This window comes from Ooceraea biroi, chromosome 4, assembly GCF_003672135.1.
Source record: "Ooceraea biroi isolate clonal line C1 chromosome 4, Obir_v5.4, whole genome shotgun sequence".
NCBI classification, from domain to species: Eukaryota; Metazoa; Arthropoda; class Insecta; order Hymenoptera; family Formicidae; genus Ooceraea; species Ooceraea biroi.
Window position 1 is genome coordinate 2,046,177 of NC_039509.1, and position 24,893 is coordinate 2,071,069.

The 24,893-nt window shown below is 37.6% G+C and overlaps 4 protein-coding genes across 8 annotated transcripts; 1 reads left to right on the forward strand and 3 right to left on the reverse strand.

Annotated features, from left to right (window-relative positions):
• Positions 1 to 1,426: 1,426 nt before the first annotated feature.
• Positions 1,427 to 5,851, forward strand: LOC105283822 (centrosomal protein of 120 kDa). Of its 2 annotated transcripts, none has more exons than XM_026969415.1 (10): positions 1,427 to 1,746; positions 2,000 to 2,147; positions 2,235 to 2,490; positions 3,495 to 3,802; positions 3,884 to 4,121; positions 4,207 to 4,327; positions 4,415 to 4,518; positions 4,594 to 4,875; positions 4,974 to 5,302; positions 5,406 to 5,851. In XM_026969415.1, exons 1-10 carry the CDS (start codon positions 1,695 to 1,697, stop codon positions 5,674 to 5,676), a joined length of 2,109 nt encoding a protein of 702 aa, XP_026825216.1. In that variant the 5' UTR covers positions 1,427 to 1,694; the 3' UTR covers positions 5,677 to 5,851. The 2 variants fall into 2 exon arrangements, with proteins under 2 accessions (XP_026825216.1, XP_011345189.2); XM_011346887.3 differs by having other exon boundaries at positions 1,428 to 1,746; positions 3,507 to 3,802.
• LOC105283823 (myogenesis-regulating glycosidase) lies at positions 5,733 to 8,693 on the reverse strand. 2 transcript variants are annotated; one of them, XM_011346889.3, is made up of 6 exons: positions 8,611 to 8,693; positions 8,277 to 8,435; positions 7,107 to 8,036; positions 6,401 to 6,924; positions 6,137 to 6,293; positions 5,733 to 6,055 (listed from the first exon to the last, which is right to left on the reverse strand). In XM_011346889.3, the coding sequence occupies exons 1-6, from the start codon at positions 8,630 to 8,632 to the stop codon at positions 5,874 to 5,876; spliced, it is 1,974 nt and encodes a 657-aa protein (XP_011345191.2). In that variant the 5' UTR covers positions 8,633 to 8,693; the 3' UTR covers positions 5,733 to 5,873. The 2 variants fall into 2 exon arrangements, with proteins under 2 accessions (XP_011345191.2, XP_019888683.2); XM_020033124.2 differs by lacking the exon at positions 8,611 to 8,693 and adding an exon at positions 8,565 to 8,603.
• Positions 8,694 to 9,056: 363 nt separating this feature from the next.
• LOC105283821 (nucleolar protein 6) lies at positions 9,057 to 15,085 on the reverse strand. Of its 2 annotated transcripts, none has more exons than XM_011346883.3 (12): positions 14,938 to 15,083; positions 14,186 to 14,737; positions 13,631 to 14,105; positions 13,251 to 13,532; positions 12,900 to 13,167; positions 12,496 to 12,790; positions 12,128 to 12,352; positions 11,536 to 11,970; positions 11,264 to 11,424; positions 10,877 to 11,130; positions 10,301 to 10,707; positions 9,057 to 10,117 (listed from the first exon to the last, which is right to left on the reverse strand). In XM_011346883.3, the coding sequence occupies exons 1-12, from the start codon at positions 14,953 to 14,955 to the stop codon at positions 9,869 to 9,871; spliced, it is 3,621 nt and encodes a 1,206-aa protein (XP_011345185.1). In that variant the 5' UTR covers positions 14,956 to 15,083; the 3' UTR covers positions 9,057 to 9,868. The 2 variants fall into 2 exon arrangements, with proteins under 2 accessions (XP_011345185.1, XP_011345186.1); XM_011346884.3 differs by lacking the exon at positions 9,057 to 10,117 and having other exon boundaries at positions 10,338 to 10,473; positions 10,588 to 10,707; positions 14,938 to 15,085.
• Positions 15,086 to 15,219: 134 nt separating this feature from the next.
• LOC105283820 lies at positions 15,220 to 24,877 on the reverse strand. Of its 2 annotated transcripts, none has more exons than XM_011346881.2 (14): positions 24,015 to 24,877; positions 23,647 to 23,800; positions 22,464 to 23,095; positions 22,201 to 22,377; positions 21,669 to 22,039; positions 21,246 to 21,515; positions 20,796 to 21,155; positions 20,455 to 20,701; positions 20,169 to 20,380; positions 19,951 to 20,089; positions 19,448 to 19,698; positions 19,209 to 19,374; positions 18,950 to 19,122; positions 15,220 to 18,145 (listed from the first exon to the last, which is right to left on the reverse strand). In XM_011346881.2, exons 1-14 carry the CDS (start codon positions 24,408 to 24,410, stop codon positions 18,040 to 18,042), a joined length of 3,654 nt encoding a protein of 1,217 aa, XP_011345183.2. In that variant the 5' UTR covers positions 24,411 to 24,877; the 3' UTR covers positions 15,220 to 18,039. The 2 variants fall into 2 exon arrangements, with proteins under 2 accessions (XP_011345183.2, XP_011345184.2); XM_011346882.2 differs by lacking the exon at positions 15,220 to 18,145 and adding an exon at positions 18,437 to 18,781.
• Positions 24,878 to 24,893: the final 16 nt, after the last annotated feature.

Consider the following 24,893-nt stretch of genomic DNA (forward strand, 5'->3'; position numbering starts at 1 on the left):
TTTGCAACGTGCCGCGGCCGTTGTCAGTTCGTTACGCTCGGTAATGACATAAGTGAGCATTTTCCAGGGGTACAGAAAGTACCATGAATAGCTACAATTCGGCGTGAAGCGTGGTAGTCTAGTGGCTAAGCGCGAGACTCGTATTTTGTAATGAGACATTATTTTATAATGAGACATAAACATATACATTTAACATTTGCCATCCGCGCAAGTTGGGTTTGAGACCGAGTTGTGATAATTTTTTCTTCGGATTTTTGTTTCTTTGTTTTTGCATTATATTTTTTTATTATGTAAATAATAAATTATTATGTAAATAATGATTTATTATGTTTTATTATATTTTGGAGGTATACGTATATAATGAGACATAAACATATACATTTAACATTTGTAAACTTTTTATTTATTTATATAGTTTGTATACTGTCGTATAATAAATAAACACTCGACAGTATACAAACTATATAAATAAATAAAAAGTTTACAAATGTTAAATGTATATGTTTATGTCTCATTATATACGTATACCTCCAAAATATAATAAAACATAATAAATCATTATTTACATAATAAAAAAATATAATGCAAACACAAAGAAACAAAAATCCGAAGAAAAAGATTATCACAACTCGGTCTCGAACCCAACTTGCGCGGATGGCAAAATACGAGTCTCGCGCTTAGCCACTAGACTACCACGCTTCACGCCGAATTGTAGCTATTCATGGTACTTTCCGTACCGCTGGAAAATGCTCACTTTAAAGCCTATTACACAATGCAAAAGAACAGGCAACAGGAAAAGGGAATAGCCAATCGCGTTGCTCGATTTGGTCATCCGTACTCAAATCGTGTAACGCGATTGGTTATTCCCTGTTCCTGTTACCTGTTCCTTTGCATTGTGTAATAGGCTTTAGATGTAAATTTCTCCGAAACCAAGGCTCATACACCCAAACCCTATTTTTACCTTCCCTTTCGAACGCACTATTACTACATTTACACGAGCGCTACTTCTGTAGTAACTTACTCGAATTATAATAACTTACGATAATTCTCCGCGTGTAAATGGGGTAAACCGATAATTTACTGCGTGTAAACGGGGTAAGTTACTATAATTTGAGTAAGTTACTACAGAAGTAGCGCTCGTGTAAATGTAGTATATAGGTCTGTTCTTTTTAGCTGCACTGCTGAACTAGTGCAATACATTAAAGTGAGACAAGTATATTTTTTTTCACTCTAACTTATTGCACCAGTTCAGCAGTGCAGCTAAAAAGAACAGACCTATTGACTCGTTCGAAAGTAGAGTTTACATGGGAAAGCTTCCTTGTGAATAGTTTGGACACGAATCATGTATCATTACCGAGTGTAACGACACCTAATTGACGTCCACTTTGTCAGGCGGCGCGTCAAACGTCAGGAAATGTGCCCGTGGAGGCTGGTGGCCGCTCTCAGGTTTCTCTCTGCCACAATACAATAATAATTTGATTTCTATTTTTTCGAACTAGACCTCGGCCATTTTGTGTAGATGCTGACGCCGATCATATGAGTTTTAAGTTTATGGTAGATTTTTGCATCCGTATTTACTGGTATACGTTGCCATGACAGCCGATTTGAATCGCCGAGAACGCAAATATTTGTAGTGGCATTTCCGGGATATCTTTTTGTTATTTTATGTAAAATATTTTATCAAACCTTGCAAGATGATAGAAGCAGCCGAATCAAGCGTGCAAATTGTTCTGAGTATAAAAGAAGGTAAGATACTTTTATAAAATTATTGATCGCGTACTTTGAGATTCTTTTACTTTTCAACTGTTGCAATTAATTATAAATAAATAACTCTAAAAAGAACAGAACATTGTCAGTCTATATATCATAAAGACAATTCGTGCATATTAAATAACGTCAACTTTATAAAAACGTGAATAAAATATGGAGAATTTTGGTTACAAATTTTGTTCCATTAAAATCATAATAATTAATACACTTTTATGTGTGCATAATATAGGAAAGGGTTTTGAGCAAGTTTTACAGCCAACATTATTACTTGGAACCTTAAATGGACATTCCTTGCAAACTGACAGAATTGATGCGAATCCAACTCCGCAATATGAGACTGACCTGGTTTGGGAGACCAATAAAACTACATTGAGAAAGTAAGCATACTTTTCCAGAGTACTATAAAGCCATGAGAATGTGTACGATGCATACACAATATATTTTATTTTATATTCAATTTATAGAATGCGATCAGGGCAAGTTCCATTAAAATTAGAATGCTTTGCTTTTAAAGAGAACGGGGGTAAAGAGAGACTTGGATATGTTTTGTTAAGCATACGCTCTGCGCATGTAACATCTAAGCATGGAGACTCGAGTCCGAGAGCAAGCTGGCACAAATTGTTGGGATTGAGAAACGACTTTAAAACGCAAAAACCTCAATTACTTCTCACTTTAAAGATTGAGGATCGGAAAAACATGGATTCCAATCCCACAGCAGAGGTAAACTATTTTTATTTTGTACGATTAATGTACTCTCAGCAAACATCGTTCTAGATAATTAATAATTAATGCTACTAAAAACTTGTTTTCAACTCTCTTTCAACTTTTATTCGCAACAAGCTGTTATTACATTGTGCTGCATGCAATATAAATACCATCAGGAATTACATTGTTCCATAGGTAAAAGAGTTGACGACAGATAGTGATGTCATTTCGCAAACTGATAAAATAATAATACCTTACTTGTACCCTAACGAACAATTGATTCAATTGGGACCCCTAAACACCTGCTGCGAATTGTTTTTGCTAAGTATCACTGCTATACATGTAGAAAATCTGCATCTGTTGTTACCCGAACATCTGAATAAGGATGGTGCTGTGCGCTTTTCATATCGAATCCTGGAGAATGATGTAGAGCTTAAATCGTTCAAGATAGAGTCCGGAGAGTCCCATCTCCTCCATGAAAAAGTAGTAATTAGGATACGAAGTTCTTTACAAATCTTAGAGCATTATTTACAATCGAATCCATGCATGTCAGTATTTTTGAAACATGAAAGCAATGTAATAGCTGAGTCCTCGGTTAATTTACAATCACTAGTGCCAGTAGACACTCTGCAAGGATTTCTTAAATGTACTCCATATGCGAGCACCACTCTGCACGAGAAATGCTTTCTAAGTAAACGGGACTCGCTAGAAACACTTGACACTGACAGCGCACATAAAAGATCTTACCTTGATGTACAACTTAAACTACAGTACATCGGAAATAAAACAGACGTTCACAATCCTGATGTAATAATAAGTTCTAACGATCGTGCGATACCTATCTGTCAATGTAATGAAGAAAATATAAATAATGCCAGTCACATTCAGGTAGAATAATAGCTTGAGCATTTTATCAACAACTTCCTATCTCAGGGCAATTATATTGATACATAGATAAAGATATCTATGAGATATTACTTTTTATATAATTTGTATGTATACATTTTAAGATAATATAGATCTTATTCCAGAGACGTCCGGAGATCGAGTATCACAGAAATCCTGCTGGCGATTTTGAACGATTCAGCTCCAGGAACATCTCTAGTGAAGCAAAATGTGAAACTCAGCAAATCGCTGATCGCCAGTGCCCGAAATATCAGTCGGATAAAATCACACATTCGTATCCGTGTGACGCAATATTCTGCAATTGCGTTAACAGAAATTATCCCAAAGGGGTAACATCTTATCACTGCTTCTGTCTAAATATCTCGCTCGCAGCGATAACGTTGGTATCTGACAGATTGTCTGGGCGGCAAATCGAATTTCGGTTTGTTTCATTATAAATATATTTCTTTAATCAAATTCTTTAAAAAATCTTCTTTCTTTGTAAGATGTAATTTTTATATAGATTCCATCATCCGAAAGCTGAGATTACATCAACGACGCGTGTGACAATGCCAGTTTCGAGTGAAAGAGCCAAGTTACACGATATCGGATGCCAGTTTCATTTTATATCCGCGCCGGATGAAATAAAACAATTATTACAATCCTTCCCGCCGAAGATCAGTATGCATGATACGAACGAAAATGCTAAATCCTTATCATTATTAATGCTTGATATGAAACCATTATTTTATCAGGACAAGGTAATATTATAATATTCAGCATTTTCCATCCACATATATTATGATTATTTATAATAAAGGTAGATATTTGATAACTTTCTTACAGCCTGAGTGTCAATATAAATTACCCATGTACGACACGGATGGAAATAAGATTGGCGAGATAGATGTTATACTCAAGTTGGAAAATCATGGACCGCATTTTGTATTAAAGAAAGAAATTACTGGTTAGATATCTAAATTCACCAAAATTTGAGCTATTTAATTATCCCGCAATTATCGGAGTGTTAACATGTACTCTTTTTTTATTTAAGGTAAAAATCTAGGTCCACCAATACTAGACGACAGTTTAGCGTATAAAATAGTAGACGAGCTCGAAACGTGGAAAGACCGTCAGAAGGAAATTTTTAAAGTCGAGGTAAAATGGTAAAGCAATAATGGCAATCATTTCTACTATCCTCGTCTTTAATTGTATTATTTGTGTGTGAAATAGCTCAAGAAAAAGGAAGAACGATATCTGAACATGTTGAGCGAAGAGTGGCGGAAGCAGAAAGAAAATTTAGAATCTAAGCTCGCATGCAGCGTCGAACAATGTAAGATGCTGGCTAACAGTTTGAACAACGCTACTGAAGATTTAAGAACGCGTCGATTAAAAAGCCTGGAGAACGAGAGCAGATTGATCAAAGCAAACGAAGACGTACAATGGAGATACGAGGTCAAATTACAAGAGCTGAAGGATTCCTTACATGCAATGCAAAGCGAGCTTACGTCAAAGGTTGATATAATTATTATCCCAATTATTTATATGATCCAAAAGCACTATTAGATCGTATTTTATTATTTTCTATGATACGAACGATCTTTTAACGGCAGGTTACCAAACTTGAAGAGAAGAAAGCAGCTCTGGAGACGCAAATGGAGCTACTATTGTACGAAAATGAGAACTTAAAGATGTCAATGAACAAACAGACGCAGGAATTACAAATGTATCAGAAGGCGTCTTTGACTCAGGATCAAACAGCGTCTTTGTTGCAAGAGATAAAAGTTCTCGAGGAAAAATTGGATAATGCCCAGAAGGGCAAGTCGTTCTTCAAGGAACGGTGGGGCAAAGCGGTGCGCGAGATACATAGAATGAAACTGGATAATCAGTGTGCCATGCAAGTTCAAATCAAGAATAGTAAAGAGGAATTGAAGAACGTGGAGTACGTGTGCTTACTAATCTTACTAATTTGGAGTTTCACATGCGATATATATTAATATATAATTATTCGATATGATTTAGAATGTCACTTTTCCCTTATACAGTTTGGCAGAAATGTTATCTATGGATACAAAAGCTTTGAACAATGATCAAATGTTACTGCACGAGCTTCAAAAGGAGATCGACATAATTAAGCCGAGCGCTTCGAAAGAAACCTACAACGAAATCTTTATGCCATCGGAGAGATATAACGAACGGTTGCAGGCACTGAAGGAGGAACGTGACTCTCTTTTACGTACCGGAAGTTACGCGGCTGACGACGTGGTGATCAAAAGACTGAACACAGAGATACAGTCCTTGCTAATAAGCAGGTAGCAAATTTATTCGGAAAGTATTCGGGAAGTATCCGGATCAGCTAGAGTCTATCTTTTGGTAATATATTTTTATATGGACGACAAATTTATACAATCGCGAAATAAAAATCTACGACATGTTATATACACAGCAAAATTATACATATATATATTTATACGAATAAATATTTCGTAAGTAACGCTTTAATTTAATGTCATTTATCTCGTGAAGTACGGAAGTGTATCTAAGGGAGCAGGATAGTTCCTTAGCCACCTTGGTCCAATGTTGATCGTCATTCGATTTTGATCGACCCAAATTCCCGCAGGTAGATAGATATCACGACTGACAGCACCCTCTTCAATCACTGGTGCGACTAGTATAGAATCTCCAAGAAGATATTCTGCAATTTAATTAAGCAGTGATATGAGTGTACATATTATGCACGAAGTCTGGAGCATCTTATATAATTTTATCAGCTTACCATCATTAATCTTGTGAGCTTGCCTGTTCGTTGGATCGACCCACCAAATAGGTGGATTTACAGGCGTGCCGTCTCTGATAGCTTGCTGCATGGCTCCTAGGATCGCTGACGTTTGATTAGCGTGCAATTCAGTGTACCTTCTGCAGATGGCAATGGTCTAACGAAACACGGAAAGGTAATTACTCTTCTTGAAGCAAAAGGTTCAACAAGAAAGTTTATTCTTTACTCTCTGTTGTTCAACGGCTTGTTGGAGCTCTCACTTACTTCATTGTCGAAATCCCACGGGACAAAGGAATATTGCAGTGACGGCATAAAGACGTTAGCCTGCAGCCATCTGATAAACAGTTCTTTAGACGGGTATTCCGTGCCGTTGAGCGACCCGTCCAAGTAACCATTCCCGCCGATCATGTCAGGTAGCACGTGGACGTATCCGTTCAGATTCATTTGCAGCAACGTCGTGATCAACGTGGGCAAACCGTTATTCCACGTCCATTTGGTATCCTTGTCAATCATGCGGACAAATATCGGTAATTCTTGGCTGCGCCATCCCACCCTCACCTCGATATTGTCATCGAAGTTGGCGGCGAGCGCCCGGGCGTAATCTCGCGTGAATATTCCCGGCTGCATGTCGAGCGAGCCGTTCAGTTTTGCAATCTGCGGTAACCAGGACACTTCGCCCGCGTCGAACTTGAAACTGTCGATCCCAAGTTTCTGGAGGAGCTTCAGCCGCGCTACCCACCAAGTCACCGCTTTTGGATTCGTGAAGTCGATCGTGGCGGCGTTCCAACCTGAGGGAAACGATTAAAACATGAATTACATACGCATATCACTATCAAGGTTTGTTATTTAATTTATTTGATATTTTTATTTTAATATTTTATTTAATAGTAATTTAATATTTTCGCAGAGGAAAGTATTACACCTTTTGATAAAAAGTATATTATATTCTTAGCTTGGTCTTCAGCCTCACCTTGCCACCAAGACATCTCTACCCGTCCGTCGAGGCTCTTCACGAAGTACGAGTTGTTCAACGCGGTGGAATAGGCAGGTTCGCAGCCTTTATTGATGAACGGATGTATCCACAAAGTAACGCGGAAACCCTTCCTCTTCAGTCGCTGAACGAGAGCGCTAACATTGGGGAATTTAATGGGATCGAACACGGCGGAGCCATAACAAGTCTCCCAATTATCGTCGATCTCAATCTGGCTGTTGTTGAACTTATTGGCAATGATCTCATCCGCATAAGACTCTACCACTTTCTCAGTGACGTTAGCCTTGTACCTGGCCCAAGTGGACCAGATGGGATGCCGAATCATTCGTTCATTGGGATGACCGTTGGGTTTGCCCAGATGGGTCCTCACCATGTGCTGATGAGCGAGCCTTGGATTCGCGAAGACGCCCACCTCATAGTTGAGCTGAATACTATTGCGTTGACGATAAGGTGCCTTGTTCTTGGCGACCAGGCACAGGTACCCGTCCCGATGATTATTCTGGTCGTGAAACAGCGGATTTGTCTCATTGACATAGATGTAGACTCCTCTGCCGGACAACCAGTAACGCTCGGACAATGCCATGTTTGCAGGATGCGTCGGTACATATGGCTCCTCCTCATAGTACATGTGCTGTATTGGCCAATGTTGATACCGGAGTTGTGGCCCACCGAACCATTGCGTGCCTTCGGTGAACTGGTAGCAATCGATGAGTTGGGCGCGCGGATTGGCGACCACGCGAGTAACTTGAATGACTTCGTTACCCATACCGGCCTGAATGACAGTATGTGTCACGTTGCCGCTTTTTATGCAAAGTCGGTCCCTACCACAATTCGGGTCCAATGTGAAGGGAGTCTGCAGTATACCCGGTGGTGTCTTTGTATAGAGGATATTATTCATATTCTCGCCATCTAAAAAAGATATCTCAGTCATCAACATGCAGCTTTTTTTATTAGAATTTATGAAAGTCGAGATAATGAAAGATCTATTTCTGTGAGATAAAAATATTAAAACGTAATAAAATAACGGAAGAGATATAAGAACTTGGAAGAAGGAAGTATAAAATTTATAGGAATTAGTAAAAATTTTAATTTTAAGTGTAAATCATAACATACAGGGAATGAAAGTTTATATGTTACATTGCGACTCACCATTCTTCCTGAGATTGAGACTCATAATCCGATTAATTATGTTTACTTCGAGAACGCCATTTTTAATGGGGATTACAATTCTTTTGTCAAAATAATTATCGACTTTGCACGCCAATGCGCCGGTAGCGAATAACAGCAATAGTAATGACGAGCGCATCGCTAAAACGATTGCAATGCAATGTATTAATGAGTAATTATTACATTTCTAGGCAAAATACATAAAATATAAGTGTCTTAAAGATATAAAAATTTTTTAAATAAATTTCAGAAGTAACTTTCCGTACGTACTTTGTCTCTTGTGTGTTATATGATCTTGGAGATTAAAAAACCTTACCGTTCCGTTGCAACGATTGCATCTTGCTCACGTTACACCATTCGCAGTTCTGAACTGTATCAGCGACATCGTTTATTCCAGCTTATATACAATCATCCGATAATAAAAACCACATGTTACTGATATCATCATTGATTACTACTGGATACATTACATGTCGTGATCCGATATCTGATTTTTCATTACCGGTATCTTTCCATGGCTTTCACTACATTGTTTATATGCTTCTCAGATACTTTTATGTTTGCGCTTACAAATTTGCATTATAGAATTTTTCTGCAGTTTGCAAGTTTACTGCACCTGCATAACTTTCTTGACGATCATTTTTCACTCACGCATAATTTGCAAGAATAATTCGCGCAATAATTTTTTCGATTTTCCTCATGTAAATTCAACTGAATGTGACATAAATGTTGTGATTATTTCAGTCAGAAAAGTTTAGAGAATTAAATATAAAACATTTTATTCGGTTCTATACATTAATTGTACTCGTATGAAGCAAGCAAGTACATAATTTATATAATTTTTACAATAAAATCTAGAAAATGTCATAAAAGTAAATAAACTAGTCATAAGAAAATCTGATTTATCTTATTAAATTTTTTACTACAATGCATTAGGATAAACATTATTTTTATCAGTAGTGTTATCAATTGCGTGATATCACATCCCTGATAAATGTACACTATTATCTATTATTATCTATTCATTATTTAAAATGGAAATATAATACATACCAGGGAATATTACATATTTGATCAATTTTGCGTTCTATTTATATAGATTTATTATATTCATTAAAAGTTAATTAAAATATCCTATTATCTTAATTCAACTTTATTCGAATAAGAAAAATACTTGTAGAAGGAATTAAAAATTGAATATTTCACAGCAAAACAATATCGCGTGACTTATCTTGGAAGAGAGATCATGAACAATGAAAAATGCATTTGCACATACGACGTAGTTCCAGTAGATTGTTACATTCGATAAAAAAAAAAGACTATATTTATATACAAAATTATTTTGTATTATCTATAATCATTTATATGACGTTACAAATAGAAATTATTTAAATTATATAAAAAAAGAGGAAATTTGACTGCAAATGTTATATCTTCGCAATTACAATGTATATATCTCTGCAGTTTATTTTCTAACAAACGTATTTATTTTTTATATTTACAGTAGGTTACAAATTTTGCAAATATGCTTGAGATAATTCTCGAGTTTTATATAGGCGTATCTACATAGTTGACTATGATGTTAAGGAAATGTTTTTGCTCGGGACATCGATCGCCTCTATAATACCTCTCCCCAGAACGTAAAAGTCCTCAATCATCGCCGACACATTGAAGCAGAGTTTACCGTCATCGTCGAGTTTCCTGCATTTTGCGTCTGCTACTTTGAAATCTTTGCGTTCGAAGACAGTGGGTCTCAAGAGAACTCCGATTACTGTACCGCCATAAGTATCGTGGAAGAACAGAGCGTAATCATTGTAACCATCCTGAAACATAAAACAAAAATATGAATATATAATGCAAATAGCCTTTAAAATTTCTAGACGTTAAATAATTTCTTTTATATCGTGATGCATATTAAATGATGGGCATCACATTTCTTTTTTTCTTTCTTAAACGCGTATATTATCAATTTAATTCAACAGGATTAATCGATCGATTATACTCACCCTCAAATCTTTCAGGAAACATTGTACGGGGTCAAAGTTCACGATTGGAATTTTTTGAAGCGAGTGTGCCTTGTAGGGATGTACATCTACGGTTTTCGCGTTATCGGGCACATCGACTGCCTGCAGTCTTCTAGGAATCATTCTCGACCTCAGATGTATTAAACAGTCGTATTCTGAGAGCGAAGGGCGGAACATAGGTTTCACATCTTGTACCGTACTGAGCAACATATTATCAAATAATTTCAACGATTCTTTCGCGAGTGCACTTATGCGATTTAAGATCATACATGACGGCGTTTTTCTGGTCCACAGAGATTTCTGCTGATCATACGGGATAGAGATAAATAAAGGTGGCAATGAATTCCGAGCTGTGTTAAATAACGTCTCTACGGCGGTGATTTCTTCATCTGGAATTCAATGTTGTAATATTAACACATTTCTTACACACTTTTATTTTCATGAATATCGTTCAATATTGATAATTATTTCAATGAATTATTTTATAATAATTAACATGAAAAAGATAGATAGAATGAAAAGAAGAGCTTGAAAATATTTAAGGGTATCATAGCTTACTGGTCATCTCGCCATTGAAATTAACGATAACGGGATCGGTGTTCCAGTGAGCTCTCGCGACAGCTTCCAAAAATCGTAGAAACGCTACTTGCGGCATCTGAGCTGGTTTATATGGTTCTGGCGTCAGATATATGGATGCCATGAGTAATTCAACCACGACTCCTGGTATGTGACTTTCGTCCAACAGTTGCGCTGATAACCATCGTTTTGCCAAGCAGCAAGCAGCACCAAACGAGGGTTGCTGAGAATGTAATCTACGAGAGAATATAAATTTCACATGAAATCTAAAGCAAAACTGCTCGCGGAGAATAATTTCCTTTTCAGAAATGAAGAAAATATTCTTCCACGCTCGTTGCGAGTTATCCTCGACAACGATGGAATTCTTACCCGTGCAAAGCGCTGGTCAACTTCGGCAAGTGAAACAAGCTGTTTTCCAACTTGGCAGATTCCTCGTTGTCTCTGTATTTGGTCACCCCGTCTTCCTTGATCTCTTTCAGTAGTGCAATTTCCTTTTGATGCGCGATTCTTAACCGAAAGACGAATCCGTCCTGATAAAAAGAATTACGTTTATAAGAACAAGAAAGCACAATTGTACACATATTGTCAATGACATATTAATTAAATGTCATCTATTTAATTTATCGTTATCTCATATTAACCTGGTACACGTCTATATGAGATGGATAAGCCTGCGCTTTCAGTTGATGCTGTTCCCTAAGGCACTCCGCGATTTGTATGTGAAACGCCGTTTTTGTTCTTCTGATGGCCTCCAATTCCTCGGGCCACTTTCCACTAGTCGATAACTGCAACGTCGCGTCAAGCGCGTGGAAATACGGTGGGCACTTCGCGATGCTCTTCGAAAGGATTAAACAGTTTTCATCTATCTTAGTGACATGTTTGATGTTCCGATGAACGGTGGCGAGCGGCGGAAAGATTTCCGTGTACCGGAAAACCGGGCTTGAACCTTGAACGCCGTTTATTGTCAGAGGCATATCTTTCAGCGACATCAATTTTTTCTCTAAACCGTTGAAAGCCTGCAGAACTTTCAATGCAGCTTCTTCACCGGTGCCGTACACGAAATGTGTTATTTGATGCTAAGCAGAAGCATAAATCATGAATTATATACATCATTAAAGTGTGTTCTTTTATTTAATTCTTCTTGTATTCAATTAATACAGGAAGAAAGTTAAATTCAGTTAAAAGAAGGTTTGTAAATATCTTCCTTGTTCCTAATAATCGTGAAATATATACCTTGTGCAGCTTTAGCAAATCTTCCATTTGATCCGCAATGTACAAATACTGATCTCTTAAAATATCAAATTTTGTTTTTAATAAATATGCTATTATTGTCTTGCATATTATTCTCTTGTTCATGAGACTTTTGCCTTTTGACCAGAGCACAGCTTCACGAATGGCTCCATCTTGAAACCTACGTAATTCAGACTTGGCGCCCCAAAATGCTCGGAAATCAGTTGCCTATAAAATAAAATACAATTTCACGTAATAAAGCTATTAATAAATTGCCTTAAAAATGAGAAGATTCTTGAACATATCATTTCATTGTTTAAAATCACTTTGTTTTATAATTTGTTATAAATTATTTCTCAGTGTGTACTCACGTCTGATAAGTTAGCCTCAGGTCCTTTGTCCAAAATCTCGAAACATGTTTCAGGATTTAGTTCCAACCCGATAGTAAGCTTTCCGATATTATCAGGCACATTCTCGGTGCAATCCCATTCCTTAGATGTACCGGGTAATACGCACAATTGATTAACTCTGTTTCCTAGACCTTTTCTCAAAACCTTAACGAGTAACTTAATCACTTGACTACGCTTGTCAGATCCATAATTGATCTTATCAATAATGATCGATTTATCGTTCACTATTTTTTCTAAAACTGTCTCATCCTGAAAACTAAATACGAGGAGACGATAAATTATTAATACAGATTTTTAGTACTCTTGATGGAAATAATTTGCGTATATTCTAATTTCTCATTCTTAATTTCTAATAAATAAATTACCATAAAATTTGATCGAATGCTGTTTGAAACGATACGCGTCTCATGAAAAGTGCTTGAAAGCTATCCACGTGTATATTGTCTAAATGCTGCAGACACAGTTCCGCTTCTCTCTGCACCCATGAGAAAGTGCTTCTCGATAGATGCGCCGCAAAATTGTGATAGCCAGTGGTATCAAGAAAGACGCACTCATAATAATCGTGATAATGGGAGACTTGGCTGTCTTTGTCCTCGCACATGGTGATACCATTTTCGTGCCAATTTCCGTGTGCTATAACACATTTCACAAATCAATACGATACCTTGGCGAACGGATAAGAACGATTCCTAAATTCATCAAGTCTTTCAACATACCTAAACTTATCCAGACATTTCGCACGATCTGATAGCTGCTCATGAACGTATTGAGCTTCCTTATGCGCAGCAAATAAATTACAAGCATGGTGACGATGTGCCCAGTAAAGCCGTCGTGTCCCTTGTCCAGTTCGCGTTGGCGCAACCATATTTTCAGCAAGATTACGCCGTCCCTCAAATTCGGATATTCTTTTATCGTTTGCGCGATTTCGGAATTTATCCTCGACATCAACAAGTCGCGCAGTATCAGAGAATTGTAATGCGGCGTGGGCGTTAAACAGGCTGTAAACGAAACATGATGTACGATGTTAAAAATATGACTTCATATCTTAGTGTAAAATTACGCGAAACAAATAATTTTACTGATTATATGAATTTACCATCTTCTACAGATTGCTCGTCCAAGTACCATCCTGGTCTAACGCTATTCTTCTCTGGCAGGAATCTGTTTAGCTTGAAGCTAGTCTCCTGTGCGGACACATGTATCACTACTTCCACCTTTTTGTTTAATCTTCCGTTAGGTCGAAGTCTCAACAAGGGTCGCAGATCATCGCCGACGAACCTTTTGCTCTCTGCGATGTTGCTGCTTATGACCGACGTTATAAACGCGAGATACATCGCCTTTTTCCTAAAATATATGTAATTTTGATAGTCCTGCTTGCGGAATGAGTCAGCTGGCATCTCTATCATTACGTCCACGGTAACGGTAGGCCCCAGGATACATCCTGAATTGTAGGATCCAATCGCTTTAATGTCCGACGGTTTCAAAAATTTAAAAACACCCTTCGTTTCTTCCGGTACGTGTGGTACGGGAATACGAATGCCCAGCTTGTCTTCCAAATTATTACCCATAAGCTGAAATTGATCACAAGACAACAGATTATTCCACTTTGTTACATTGTATTATGTTACATCTATAAAGCATCTTCACCAACCGGAACTTCTGCAGTCTCTTCGATGGATTCGATCACTGCTCTCAATTTCTCGAACCAGAGTTCGAACAGCGCTTTATATTTATCTTTGAGCTTCACCTCGTCGAGAACCTCCTCAATCTGAAGTCGGAATAAGTTCGAGTGGAATAAATTCTCAGTTTCCCTGAGCTGGTTAAGCTCCTCGACTGTTGGCTGCTTATAGAGATTTTTCTCCAGCTTCTTCCTCTTTTTAGGCACTCTTTCGGTCAACTCGTCCGTTACTTTCTTCCTCTTCTTCTCTTGACTCGAGGTGTGAGGTTCAAGCTCATGATCATCTGCTTCCGCTTCTTCCTGACTGTTGTTCATGTCTCTCATCGAATCTGCATTATCAGATTCAGGATCTTCATTATTATTCACGTCTTCCATGGAATCTGCGTCATCGGATTCGAGATTCACTGAGCCCTCACTGTCGTTCTCAGAATTCATGGCATTGTCGTTATCTGACTCAGGATTCATTGAATCCTCATTGTCAATGTTGAAATCAACATTATTGCCATTGCATTTCGCCTTCTTCGACTACAATTGAATTGAAATGTTTTATTCCATCATAGATCTCTTGAATAAGCGAACATTATCATATACATACTTCAAAATATACATTAAAAAACCAAAGGAATAGATACATAACCAAGTATCCAGATAACCTCACATAAGAACAAGTTAAACAACTTGTTACTGCTGAGTAATAATAAAGGATAGTAGAATTTCATACATACCTTCAAGATTCCCTTCATTTTCGCTTCTTGCTATCGAAATTTAAATTGATTTAAATTTTTATTCACACTCATGCATACCATGTGCATTTAAAAACACGCCGACACCATGCTTTCTCCGGACTCCGCTGCGAGGCCACGTGATTTAACGACACACGTGACACCTATCTTTTCTTCTTGAACATGCAGATTGGCGCTAATTTCAAAACTGAAAAACGAATGAATAAATAAAGGGTTTTATAACGATTGACATATACCTATGTCATAATTATGTTCGACACATTCTTATGTAAGATATTGATAATATATTTCACTATTGTATATATTCTGCAAAACGATTGTACATAATCGAATCGAAAGTTAATCAATCAACTTAAACGAAACTTAACGCGCTCTAAATATACAAAAATATATCGCATCGTTATTACAACTACACGTACGCGTTCCATCCTGTGTGCGGTAAACTAAGACAACGCATATACAGCTTACAACACTATTACATGAATAATTCAGATCATAACGATAAGAGACACTATTTTCATGTACAATATCACTAACAATAAAAAACTTAAGATACATTAATAATCGATTACTTAAAAGGAAAAGTTCATTGACAAAATAAAAAGCTTTACATGTCGTTGCTCGATAAATCACTAGAAAAGTGAGGATCTCGATGGCGGACATTCTCATTTTCAGAAATAATTGAGGATTTCTGTTTATGATGTGTGAGATTACCTGTGTTACAACGATCTCTTTCGCTAAATAATCCTCATATTTCCAGTTACAGAATTAAAATAATACAATCCATCCGTGTAACGACTAAGTAATTTGACGCATCGATCTTGAAGACACAGTGACTCCTGTGTATGTGCATTGGAAGCCCATTTCTCTTCAAGGGAAGAACAGGAACGTGAAATGAACATGTGTGTATGTGAGAACGCCCTGCGAGAAAACATCGCCCGTACGATTGAAGTACTTAGATTACATATATATAAATCTGTGTAATCAATGAATCAACTTCCAGTACACATATTATATAAAAATAAGATCTGTCCGTTGAGTATATGTTTGTACAGAATGCAATACATCCTGAAAACAATCTAACATTTATTTTATTAGTGAAAACAATTATTAATAGTTCTTCTCGCATCTAAAAACAGATTTGGATTTTGATAACGAAAGCATATCACATATTTGTAACGTTGTTCTCGCGATGCTGTTATGAAATTGCGGATAGTATTATAGAAATGATGAAACATTTCTAAAACTAAATATAAATTAGAGATATGCACAATTACGAAACTATTATATTCATCTGCTAATACCTAAGAAAGAAAGAATTCATGATACTAACATTCAACTCAGTAACTTTTTATCCTGCCATAATATCACATTCTCCTACAACCTTTATTGCATAATTTTTATATCAAGGGAAAAAAAGAAAATAGAATTTGATATAAATCAACAAGAAAACCAACGTGCCAATCTAAATTTACAGTTTCCTTAAGATTCCAAAAAGCGAATAAAAAAAACAATATACAAATTATTTCAAAATTAATACTTCTTAATAACAATATTTCAATTATATAATATTTAATTCAATTTTAAGTTAATTCTTTCTAATAATAAAATTAATTCTTCGTGGATTATGTAATAAAGGCAGCATTGTATATATAATTCTTTACTATAATGTACGACGCGCGCATGTACAACGAACTCGCATAAATTTCACGAAATTTCCTAGGAAGAATCCAGATAGAACCCTTATTAAATTTATATTAGAGCAACAAGCATATATGATGAACAAGTGATACAATCTTCTGAATAAGTACTAATGTAAAAATACGTCTCACGTGTCTCATATTTTAATGTCACATAATTTATCCAGTCGAGGGTATGAGTTCGAGATAATTCAATAATTTCTTAGAACCAAATTGAGAAATCCGTTAGCTTCTACGTAAAATCGAGAGAGGCATAATGTACAATTAAACCGATCGACAGCGATATATATATATATATATATATATATATATATATATACATATATATACACACACACACACCTTAAAGATCAAGATTGTAAAGCCCTTTATGATCACATTAAATCACTCTGGAGAGAAGAAATATTCACTACAAATTCATTGCGCGCTTTGGAAGAAAGTGTAGCACGTTACTCCTTCGTTACATCGATAGTTACGCTGACAGGAAGGTATCACGAAGTATCAATGTGAGCTCTCATATTCGCTATTACAAATAAATGTAATGTACATTATTCGATCGATCGTATATGTATACATAGTACGCGAAAGAATAAAACAGATTTACGCAAGTCCTGTCACGCGTTTGCACTGCCCGCTCTTAATGAAAAAATATATCTCATAAATTATATTCGAGCAGAAAATGGATATGCTTATTACAAGTAGATAAATCATCTCTATTAGTGAAACAAGATGCGGTTACGTAGGTACAAATATTTGTACGTAAACGCTACGCGATTGGTCCAACCATAATTAAACCAAGCATACACATATATTTCTCTACGTACTTAGCACTCCCTATTATAAATTAAATATTGAATTGTGACGTTCTCTCATTTGATAATTAGAACATCCCGATTTCTCCTTTTTTCGAAATATATTCACATAAAACATTTCCTTCAATACGTTTAAGCAACATTCTTGCATTTTGTGTATAAATAAACGTACAAGTGTATAAAAGAGAGAACAATTGAGAAAACAAAGGAATATAAAATCATAAAAATTAAATTAATACACGCAATTGGACGTTTTAGCGCTAAATACCGCCAAATTTCGGCATATAATTTTTAAGTATCCTTTTTGGGAAGCACGAATTTCGTAACTCAGAATTTAACAATTTTTTCAGGAATCGGTAGCTCCTGTTTGTATTATTATAGAAAGGATTTCTCAAGCAGTTACTCGTCTCGCTGATCACTTCACATTTAAAGTCCAAATAGGGAAGTACTCGTAAAGTATCCCGTAAATGTCATTCATCCTTGCGATTTATATACAAGTATCTATGTGATTGGCTGTATCTTACTTTCACGCATATATACTCTCTCGTTTCCGTTGCAACTCTGCGATAATTCTAATAAAGTGAGGCTTCATCTGCGGATATGATCGGTTCCTCGTCGCTCCAGTCACTGATAGCCAATCCGACTGATCCGTGAAAACTCTGCGATCTTGCTACATGGCTAAAATCAAATCAGAGATATATATGCATATATACGGCATAATTGAATCGCATGCGAGTGAACGAACAGAAATCTCTCTTTTTATTTACGCTTATCTTCTTGTCAAAAGAAAAGGAAAAAAGCTCTATGGACGTATATTTACATTGCGCATTATTTCTAAAATCGACTATCTTGCTTTCGGATCGAAACAAATTTTAATGTTGGAAAAATAGAATAGAATTGAAGATTAGAAGAGATTGTGTATTTGAAATCAGCGCGTCTTTTATTTTTATTTATTTTTATTATTGGCTCTTCTGGTGTGGTGCTATGACCGACGAGAGGCTAGACGACAGTAATGAAAAAAAAAAGTGCAAACGCAGTACATCGCACAAAGTATGTGAACCAATGCATGACTCAGGCATAGTAGTCTCTCCCGTCGCTTGGTCGATCTTAACCAGACGGGAACTCTCAATTAGTGCAATAAAAAAAAATCAAGCATTCGCACATGAGTGTTTTTAATGTCTTTGAAAAGCGAGAAACACCTATTAGAAATGTACCTCTTGAGAGAATCTATAGCGTAAAATGTTCAAATGGGTTTGTACCATACCACTCGCTTGTTTTGCCACGCTATTTTTAGATTATCGATCGCTATCGGTCCTAACAACAGAAATGATTATCTTCTCAATTAGCCGGATGATAAAAGTAATCCAGACAAAAGACAGCAAAACCCCAAAAGACGTTTGAACGAGGACTTTTGGACTCTCGTCTTGTCTGGGAAAGTTTTCGTATTGCTCTTGCTCTTGCTAATGCGAGAAATGGATTTACCTCGGTGATAAAGCTGAGTTGATATTTTTCTTCGCTAAGCCTGCTTTTCTTCTTCCTTCCAGCGCTGCCTTCATCGGATCGTAGCTCTTGCGGCGTTTCCAATTTTGCATTTCAACCTCCCGTACGTTCGGCGCCGCGGGCTTCTTCGACTCCTTTGGTTTTGTTTTAGGCCCCTGTAACACGTACAGATTTCTATGTAAATATCGTGTGTATTAATTTATATATTCTCAAAAGTAGAAAAATATTATTGGGGATCTACCATGCTTGAAGCTCTATTAACTCGCGTGCTCGATCGGCCCGAGTCCGGTCTGCTAATGCTGGAAACGGATTCGGACTTGCGGACATCGTGCGACAAATTTTTAGCTTTGTTCACACTGGAAGACACAGGTTTCATTCGTTGCGAATCTAATTTCGCTCGACGTAAACTGAAAAAAACATGATTAAATGCATATAGAGAAATATTACCAAGTTGCAACAATGACAACGTCGAGTGCGTACCTAAATTCCTTGTTGTATTTAGTATTGGCGATAGAAGATTGCGGCACAGGATGTCGTTCGTCGCTGCTCTCCGTGTCACTTGGATGGCGCAGTCCCTTTGATATATTCCGATGCAAGCTGTGACTCGTGTCCTCGTCACTTTCGTTGTCAGAGTCGAGCGGAGGGCAGTATGTCATCCGAGCGGACATGGCAGATACAACGTTCTGAGTCGTTTGCAGATAGGACGAAGTTTCCAAATCGCTATCGCTCTCCTGTAATCAATATTAGGATCTTGTAATTATATTTGACATGTGCAATTATTCATTTTGAAGAAGGAACAAGGGAAAGTACACAAAAGTGGCGAACAGAAACAGCCTAGACGTGCGAGTAATTTTGATGGAGCAATCATACCTTGAATATATCATAAATCATTGAGACATTTAATACTGGACTTCAATATTAAATTTAATTTTAAATTTAATTTAATTTTTAATTTAATTTAATTTAATTAGACTTCAATGTACCAGTTGCGGGCTGCTGGGCGGCGGTACTTGGTTGTCTTCGTAGGAATAATTGAATTCATTGTCTGACCAGTCGTTAGCTAATGAGAGAGCACCACCTGTACCATGGAAACTTGCGGATCTCAGCACGGAATTGTCATAGCTGAAAAACATAACGAATCACACAACTGTCAGAACTTGAGAAACAAGCCGGAAATACTCGACACAATTCTTATACCTACTTTCCAGAACCATCTTCAGTGCTATGATGTTTCTTCGTGCTGTCGATTAATTTTTTTCTACCCTCGGCCGCCGCTTTCATCGGGTCGTAACTTTTCCGCCTTTTCCAATTTTGGAATTCCACCTCTTTGGACGTAAGGCTGGAGTTGCTCCTGGCGGACTTCTTGTGATCCTTGCTTGGCTTTTGATTCGTTTTCTGGTTATTGAAAGCATGCTGAAAAAAATAAGAAACATTGAAAATCCCATGGGTAACGTTGCCGTCGTTTACGTAAATGTAGCCGTGCTTACATGAGCGGACTTCGAGGCTCTCATGCTAAATCTACCGGTATCGGTTCTAGATATAGACGGCGCACGGAATTTCGTTGGCTCCGGTTTCTTTAACGACTCTTTACCGTGCGCTCCGACGCTACTTGTGCGACTACGATAATAACTTTGTTGTTTCGTCACAGGTGCTACGGTCTTTACCTCGGACTGCGCTCTTCTACGTCTTTCCTCGGGGGTTGTATTCGGCGTTGTATCAGACTCGCAGTTCAATCTGCAAACACACGTTCAACACATTCGAGAAAGTTTTTAAGTATATTAAGACAATATATATTTTGTTTTCCTTGCAGCATTAAAATCTTGCTCACCTTGCTCTCCGTATACTGAAAGCCCGATTTAATTTGATTCCGGAGGAGATTGGCGTCAAGGGAGATTTCCTCTGTTGCTCGCCAGTTTCGCTGCTGCTGTCGGAAGCAACAACGAATTTGCCTCGCGCGGCTATTCTGTCAACGTCATTGCTATTGAAACTGCTACGACGCGACACCGAATTCTGCGACTTGACGTTCCTAATGTTCGTGTTGCTTGACGATCTTTGTATATTGAGATGCCGTTGAAGTTCCGGACTATTTCGTAACATGTTAGGCGCTTTAATAGGCACGTCCTTATCAAAATAACTAGTTCCTTCGTGATAGTTCGTAGTGCTGTTGGATTTTCTCAACATGTATGAACTGCAAAGGAACATAATGAAATCGTATCGATATCAGCTTTCAAAAAGCGACATTTAAGATTTAATGTACATATATATGAAAAATAATTACCTGTTTTCGACGCACGTAAAATATCCTACATTTTTCGCCTGCTGAGACGACTTTGCTACGTGTTTAGGTCTGTCCAGCATGGGAGAATTTAGGGTCTTCGTTGCTGCGGCCTTGCGGCTCACAATCGGACTGTTAGTCAATTTTGGCGTGGGTGGTCTGAGACGGCTCAAGATAGGACTATTCGTGTGCTTGCAGTCTTCTTCCTTATGGCATTTTATACTATTTTTTCTGGACGTATTAGATTCCGTTGTATCAGAAGCATATTCCTTCCTATTATAAAAGAAAGCAGAATTTTTTATCACATAAAAATTTTATAATTAAATGCGATACTTAAAAATTGTACTGACATGATTACATAAAGAAATATGTATCAATTATTAACAAATAATTTATTATTATTAAAGTATCAAATGCATTATTCACCTATCTAGAGAACTGCTTCTCCTCGTAAAATGGAGCGGCGACGATTCCTGGGACGGGCTATTCCGTAATTCTACATTGGTATCCGTAGCCTTCGATTTGGCTGAACTTAAGTATTTTCGGATGCTTCGTCTATTTTCGTTGGTATTCGCACGTCGAAACAACGACTCAGACAAACTGCTGCGCCTAGCTACGGCACTATGTACAGGTGTGCGTTGTGAGCTGTTGGGTGGTGTGTTGTAACTATTGCTGGTATCATCGTCGGATTCCCCGCCGGAGTCTATGATCTGATATTGGTTTGGAATCATACCAATCCTTTCCTTTATTCGTACGTACGAATCCCCTGTGTCCCCCGCGTTACTGTCGGGTTGCTCCTGCACACGAGACAAAATAAATATCGATAAATATCGTTTATCGCGATATATTGTCACATAGTCAAGTTAAAAAAAAATACGTTTTCAGATTTTTACAACTATCGACGCGAATCGGGATGGTCAATGTGCCACAGATACTTATAAAATCGAGCAACACGTACGTAACGGCTGCGTGACACTCGTGGAGACCTAGCGTTAATTGGAGACGGTATCTTGGTGGGGCTCAGAGGCGGTGTACGGCCGGTCGAGCCGCCTATTATCGGAGGTAGAGAATTATGTTCCGCTACTTGGGTAGCCCATTCTGATATCCACGCGTTGTTGTCGCGAGAGATACTCATCTGCGAGGAATAAAGTAGCTTCGTGAGTAACGTTGATACAGGTTTTGTGATATATGTAGAAATGTCTGCAGACATCATTCACATACCTTGAAATTATGAACGTACGCCTCGTTGCTCTCATCCTCGGTCAGAACACCGACACTGAAAACCTTGTCGATGTCCATCCTCGCTTTTTCCTCATCGGTATAATCCTTGTGAATCGTATACGTCCCAGCCTCGCTTACCGCGCCGTCAGAGCCGGCGTCGGCATTGCTGACGTTAAACACGTCGAGATTGGCGTCCGCGATATTGTCTACGTTTAGATCCATCGTGTAACTGACGCTCGACAAAGTGTTTTCGTTCGTATTTTTTATGTTAAAATCGTCAGTGATGTAATTCATGTTAGACACTTTATTATCCTCCGAATCATTGACCTCCTTGCAATCGTGATTGGTATCGATGTACTCTATATTCTTCGTGTATTGCTTCTCGTTTTCGTCGTCGTAGTTGCTAGTTTGGACACGGCTTAAGTCGTTTATCGTTGCCGATCTTTGGGATGTCCAGTACATGTTTTCATTGGATTCGAGTTCGAGGGAAAATCCTTGGGACAATTTGTTGTGCCATGATTCATCATCGCAGGATCGCGTCATTAAATGCTGTTTACTTAGACGACATGGAGCTACATGATCATTTTTGGACTTCTTTGTGCTAGAATGTGCTCTTGAAGAAGTTTTCACACCTAGGAAACATAGTTACGATCTTGATTAGCAAGAAATAAATGTATCTGAATTAATATAAAATATATGGGTTAATAGAAAATTTGTTTTGAATAAAAAAATTACACATGATTCTTTCTTAATGTAGGAACAGTTATGACATCAAAATCATTAGTAAATCAAGACTACATCATCATTCAGGATGGACAGAAGGTACTTGTAAGGAATATTAAGGAGCTTGAAGAATATGACTTCATCATGACTCATCCATTGCAGATATTCAACTCCAACTATGGTTGAGAATTTATGTCTATGAGATTCTTGATTTATCAGAATCTTATTATAGTAATAGTGATAATACTCATATAAATTTAATGTTAAATTTTGAAAGTAACTCTACCATTTAACTTAAAAACATTATACATTTTTAGGGATTAAATTAACAATTTTAAGATAAATTGCATTGCCTTCTTTTAAATTTTAGAATGTATTACATCATATCAACGTACATCTAGCAGAATCATTTTTTTTAGAATATGGAAAAATAGGGACGATATGCATATACAATATTTACCTAATTGTTTAAGTCTTTCTGACAATTGGTCAGTTTTTCGCTTTGTATCATCCTCACTACTAAAGTAACCTTCTGAATGTGTGCTAGGAACTTTCTGCTTTTGCACCAAATTCGGAGACAATATAGTGCTCGGTTTCTTTGATTTCACCTCTACCTAAAAATATCATTACAACATATATGCTATTATTCTCTAATAAAAGCTTAATGTGCTAACGTAATGCCAAGACTATATCAAGCATTTAGTCCTAAAATTATATATAATTTGTTCAAACATATACATAAGACAATTTTATCATTTATGAAAGATAAGCAATTTTTCTACTTACAAAATTTAAAAAACATGATTAAAGATATGGAATTGTCCATACCTTGGATGTGGAGAGATTCCGTCTGTGCCTGGCATTGTATCTCTCGAACAAGTTTTGGTACTTCGCCGTGTCGACCTCCTTGTTGCTATCAAAGTCGATGGTGAAGGCTAATGGGCTCTGAGAAACGTGACCGTTGGCATTTCCATCTGACGGGTCAGTCTTACGATCGTTCGAAGTCGCTTGCGACGAATGGGCAGTTTCCTCGCGCTTCCTCGTTCCCGCGTCGACGGACTCGTCATCGCCGGGCGTCACGTCGCCGTCGGTGCGCGGCGAGGACGTCCGCTCGTTCCTCGGCGAGCGATCGTCAATTGCCGAATTAGCATTGTCGAGTTCCGCCGTTGAAAAACAAACGTCAGCCTTCCTGGACGCGTCTGCCACCTCCATGTTCATTGCCATTTAACATGCCAATCACGCACATCCGCGACAAACGACGCGACCGTAGGCACAAATTCGTTTCGCGGCTCAGTTCGTAAAAGCCACTCCTACGAGCGCATCATCGTGCAACATGTCCCGGGCAGCGTCATGCGAGATACAATATAGCACACGAAAGATTCCTCTCTGACACATCGACAGCTGCATCTACTGTGGTACATACATACATACATGCGCCATTTGCTGCCGTTGATCACCGTTGACGACGAGAAATGTCAACATTCACCGTTGGCAACACGCACGCAAAACTTACCATATGTTACTAGCTTCAGTGCCAAGAGATAAACCAATTACATTGCGTTTCAATCGCTGAGTTTCAAAATGGTTGGCTCCAATTTTTCACTGCTCGGCTGTGATTGGTCGATATCCTCTTGGTGATCACATGGACGTGGAGGTTATTTGACAATACTCAAGAGTGCTGTTGAGTGATTTTGGTGAGTGATGTTA